The sequence below is a fragment of the Cottoperca gobio genome, chromosome 22, assembly GCF_900634415.1.
Source record: "Cottoperca gobio chromosome 22, fCotGob3.1, whole genome shotgun sequence".
Classification (NCBI taxonomy): domain Eukaryota; kingdom Metazoa; phylum Chordata; class Actinopteri; order Perciformes; family Bovichtidae; genus Cottoperca; species Cottoperca gobio.
The window spans coordinates 617,501-623,144 of NC_041376.1; the positions used below are offsets into that span (position 1 = coordinate 617,501).

Consider the following 5,644-nt stretch of genomic DNA (forward strand, 5'->3'; position numbering starts at 1 on the left):
AGGGCTGACTATAAGGGCGCTGGGGTGGACTGGACAGACACTTACATCAATTAGAAGGCCGATAGGACGGACCACAGGGTCACTGGCGCAGATTAGAGAGTCATTTGGCTGAGCAGAGGTGCATCATGGGTGGACTAGAGGGAAATGTGGCGTGACAAGAGTTTAAGGACTTACCAACGGAGCACATGGTGTAAGCACAGCAGAGGACACACCTCAGCTGACCAGAAGGGTCACGTGGGGTGACGAAACAAGCCGATAAGAAGGAGACTTGGTTACAAGAAGGACCCTGGTGGGGGGGGGGCAATATATTCAGACACACACGCACACAAACACGCTGTGCCTTTAGGACAACACTGTCACTATCAAAGACTTACAGAGTTGTCAAAAGACGTGTGTGTGTGTGTGTGTGTGTGTGTGTGTGTGTGTGTGTGTGTGTGTTAAAGACAAAGAGATGGGAGTGGTAGGGAAGAAAAATGAAATTTGACAGAGAAAAAGAAACAAGAAGAAAGAGAGAATGGAGTGTGTGTGTGTGTGTGTGTGTGTGTGTGTGTGTGTGTGTGTGTGTGTGTGTGTGTGAATTGTAGATCCTGAGCGTAAATCTGTGGATGGCGTGGTTTTAACGAGTCTCCTAATGACCCAAACAACCCCTGCTGATATTTACAGTCCTTGCCAGGGGGAGCTAGGGGGTCAGTGACCTCACACCCACACCCACCCACACACCCACACACCCACACACACACACACACACACACACACACGTTTCTGTGACACAGATATTTGCGTTCTTCTCTGGTTGAAGAGCATAATGACCACCTCACACACCCACACTGTCTCTTTCTCTTTCTCGCTCTCACACACACATATACACACATATACACACACATATATACACACACATGTACACACACATATATACACACACATGTACACACACATATATACACACACATGTACACACACATATATACACACACACTCTCCACTATCCTTTCATTTTCATCGTTCTCTCTTTTCATCTTCTTTTACTGCCTGCCTTTCATAATCCGCCTCTGCTCATACAGACATAACATTCACTTAACTGCAGACTCCACGTAAGCCTGCTCTGTCACACACACACACACACACACACACACACACACACACACACACACACACACACACACACACACACACACACACACACACACACACACACACACACACATACACACACACAATGGCTGAAAACTGAATGTGTTGAATTTATATGTCTGCCGTCAGAGCAGAGGAGCCACATATTTCATCGGAGCTACACGGGGGCACCGGCGGGAGTGTGTGGTCAGTAAATACAGAGGGGAGAAGAATAACAGACACACACACACACACACACACACACACACACACACCCTCTGTTCTTTGTCTCTCAGATGGGTCAGCTTGGCGTTACAAGCTTTATTTTAAAGTTAAAAGTTAAAGTTGTAAACAGAGCAGATTTATTCAAGAGAGCAGTTTAGATCTACGGTAGTTTACGGTTTTTAAGTATGAAATGATCTGTGTGCATGGCATTCTGGGAGATAAACCCTATATCATTTTGTATATATATATATATATATATATATATATATATATATATATATATATTAAGTCATATATACTTAAGCAACTTATCAAGCGTTCTGTGTCACGATGACCCACAGGGGTCACACATTCACACATGACAGCTCAAGGAAAACAGGTAAACAATTTAAAAATATTAATAAGCTTTCAAATTGCAGCACTATTACTTATAATTCTTATTAACATGCGTGCTGTAAACATTCAAGGGTATTTGTTGTCCAAAGAACCTGCTAATGTCTGACGCCCCACACACAGTCACACACACACACACACACACACACACACACACACACACACACACACAAAAAACACAGACCTAAGTGACAACATTGCCCAGCACTGGGGGGCTGAGGGGAAATTGTGCCATCTGCCAGTAAACGACAGTCATTTTATCCCCACTGCTCGTCCATCTGTGGACGTGGGGAACTCTGCTGGAGGCCCTGGGGCAGCGGGGAGACGGGGAGACAAGACGCAGGCCGGAGGTGCCCACCGGGCTCAGAGGCCGCTGTATGTGGGCCTCCCAGCCTTCTTTACCTCCTGATTATATACACAAATGCAAGAGCTACGAGAGGATACAAGGAACGTGTGAACGTTAAAGCTTAAGAAGAATCCGTTTTTCTTATTTGCAGTCTGATGAGATTAAATATTGAATTGCATGATTTCAAGATCTTCTTAAGAGGCTAAGAGGCAGAAGATCAGATCCACGTGTAATCCTGACAACTGAAGGTTTAAAATGTAATTAGTTCCTTTTAGATTCAGATTTCCATATTGATTTAAAAAGCTCTCTGGTGGAAGCGTGACTGCGCACGTTGCATGTTATCACCTGACACCATCCACTTCACATCAAACGAGCCATCCCACCCTAACATGACAAACATGAGCAACTTGAAACAATATCGCGCAGGTACACGGAGATCACAGCCTGAACACCCGTCACCCCGAGGGCTTTGGAAAAACACACTCTGCTTTTTGGACGATGCCCAGCATTATGGGCTGCGAAGGCTCCCAGCGGGGAAGGCAATCAGGCAGATAGAATCACAACATGCCTATTGTAACATTGGGGTTTTACATGAGAGAGGGCAGGGGGGGGCAGACAGAGGGGTCTCTGGGCTGTGAAGAGAGGGATTCACACACAGGTGGAAAGCTGTCAGATCTGCCTGATGCACGTCGGTTTTGTAATCTAATCTCTCAAGTCTACGGGACACTTGAACCTTCCAAAGCGGTGCTACTCGTGCTTTCCTTTTGTTTCATAGTTCAATGCAGACGCCTGAAGCTGAGTGGAGGTCTACTTTTTCCAGGTGAGAAGTAAGTGAAGCGTAACAGCAATAAAGTCCAGGTCCAGTCCAAAGTCCCCATTTTTGACTTTAGTCCCTCCAGTCTGCAGAGTCTGATGTGACCTCTGCTGTTTGGGAGATGGCCCTGATAGTAGTACAGTTCATGTTCGCACGCACACGCACAGAAAGCACCCTGCTCCTCATTTTTCTTAATGCACTGCAGCATGTAAAGTGTGTCAAAGACTCATTTTAAATAACTCTCACATAAAAAGAAGATACTTGGCTAACGCCTCAGAAAAAGATTACTCTGCTGTGTTAGTGTTTTAGCGCAATATGGAGAGATTAAAGCAAACACAGTCAACGTTTACTTTGGACAGATCTTTGGGTATGTCTCCGCCTCGAGAACAAAGAGAGAACATTGCACAAAGCTCAGCGAACCAAGAACAGTCCAATTAAATCTTCCTCCTCCGCCACATTTGTATAAACAATAAATGTGCCTTTTGAAATGCCACTATTTGAAGTGAACACGCACAGATGTCACGTTAGTGTGGAACGTGAAGCAAAGAACAAGTGAGGAAGAGAAGCGAATGTGCAGCTAAACTTTGTCTTTCTTGTTTTGGGACAAGCACCCTTTCAGGCTTCTTTTCTCCCGGTGTATGACTGAGTGTAAACCAACTTGAGAGGAGAAGAGAGAAGCGTCTCTTTAAGTTTTCTTTCACGTGTGAGCAAAGAAACCACAGCACAGCGGCAAACCCACACAGTTACAGGTGATGTGCACATTGATATTGTGTCCTACCTGTGGGCTGAGCGGTGGGCAGTCTGGCCGGAGCGACGCAGAGAGGCAGGAGGAAGGACATCCAGAGTGAGCACCACAGAGCCGTCATCCCTCTAGACGACGAGGTGAGACGCAGAGCAGCGAGGCCCGACTCAGACTCAGACGACATCCTCCGTTCGCATGCTGTCCAGCAGAAGATGGCCTCCTATCCAACAACTCCACTGAGCTGAAACACAACGGAGGAGAAATCCATCAGAGCTGAGTAACAGAGAGAAGCATGTTCACCTGCCTCAGACTTGACTAAAGTAGAACAATAGACTAAACATTAAACTGCACATTGAACACAGAAGAAGAAGCCTCGGGGTCTGCACGCATGCGTCTCTATTCTGACCTGACATTCCTCTTCGCAGTTTGTCTCAGAACCTTTCTCGGAGCACCTGATCATTAAGATGGTTGGGAAGGATCTGTTTGTTCCCCCCCCCCAGGCTCCAACACAACTTCATTAATCCATTAACTGTGCTGCAGCAGGATTAGTGACTTCACTTCAGACCTAAACAGACTCTCCCTGTGCTTGAGAAGGTCTTCTGCATGGTTTAGCAGCCGATTGACACGGACTCACTAATCTTCCTGCAGGAGGAGGAATGCCGACTGAACAGTATCAGTTGCCCAACGTGCTCGGCGGCTCGCGGGGGCAGGAGGAGGGCGCGTCACGGCGGCGGCGGAGTGCTCTGCTCTCTGTTTGCTTAAGCAGGGAGAAGCTGGAATGCACTGAGGTTCGAGGAGAAAGCTGTGAGTGAAGTGCCCAGAAAAGCAAAGCACAGAACCCCCCCCCCCCCCCCCCCCCCCCACACACACACACACACACACACACACACACACACACACACACACACACACACACACACACAACAACAACTGTTAGCTTAAACTTTAGGGGCTCTGTCCGGCTTCAGAATAGCCTTGGCTGTGAGACGTCCACCCCGACGAAAACAGACGCACAGGTTTGGCAAACACACACGCAAACAGTTCAGAGTGGGCTTTGCTTCGGCACACAGAGGTGTATTGTACGCTCACACAGTCCAGAGAAAGGTTGTGTTGTCTTAAGTCTTAACAGAAGTGTTTTTCTTTCTCTCGGAGGACCTGAGACCCACTCCTCGCTCAGAACAAACTGAAGCCCGGGCCGGCTCTGCGACGCTCTGTTTGCACATTATCACTCTTCAACACAGAACACACCAAGTGGGAGAACTTCACAGGACACACGTGAATGCATAGAACAGCGCAGACACACACACACACACACACACAGAGTCTAATCTAAACACTGCACCTATCAGACTTCAACATACTGCAGCCCTTTATGTTCCCTGTGCGCACTCTTCTCCTCCTCTCTCAGCCCATCCTCACCTTCTTACAACACAAGACGCCTACACGCTGCTGCGCTTTGTTTATCCAGCACGATAAGGCCTTCGCTCTCCGGGCGTGGAGGTAGCTGATTGCAGGTCTCTCCAATTTGAAACTTGTGTTTTCTCTGGCACAGACACACACACACACACACACACACACACACACACACACACACACACACACACACACACACACACACACACACACACACACATATAAAAAATCTCAGCTTTTTACAGACACTTCACTTCACGAGAGCTGACAAAGTCTTCGGAGTTGTTTTATGTCAACCCGCAGATCTGTTTAGACACGCAGCATGACAGCCTCTCAAACCATGTGAGAAGAAACTGGAGACAATAAGGGCTTTTACATTCACTCATTTGGTGACAGGTAAACGTTGAGACTACCTTGTGAATCCTTGAATTTAAAGAGCAGCCAAGTGTTGCAACATGATTGATAGCATGTAACTGGAACAAATCAAGTCCTGTGTAAGCACAGCAGGTAACATGTGAACTGTAACCGTATACGCTCTATTTAATTTAATATTCAGTGATGCAACTCCACTTTCTACACCAGCGTGGACATGCCGATCACG

General features: G+C 47.0%; 1 protein-coding gene across 2 annotated transcripts in view; it reads right to left on the reverse strand.

Moving 5' to 3' along the window:
* The window catches only part of fgfr3 (fibroblast growth factor receptor 3), a 56,188-nt gene extending 52,374 nt beyond the window's left edge, over nucleotides 1-3,814 (reverse strand). For both annotated transcript variants that reach the window (XM_029460218.1, XM_029460217.1), the window contains exon 1: nucleotides 3,667-3,814. In XM_029460218.1, the coding sequence (XP_029316078.1) occupies nucleotides 3,667-3,814 (148 nt within the window). The remainder of the gene's footprint in view (nucleotides 1-3,666) is intronic.
* Between the last annotated feature and the right edge of the window lie 1,830 nt (nucleotides 3,815-5,644).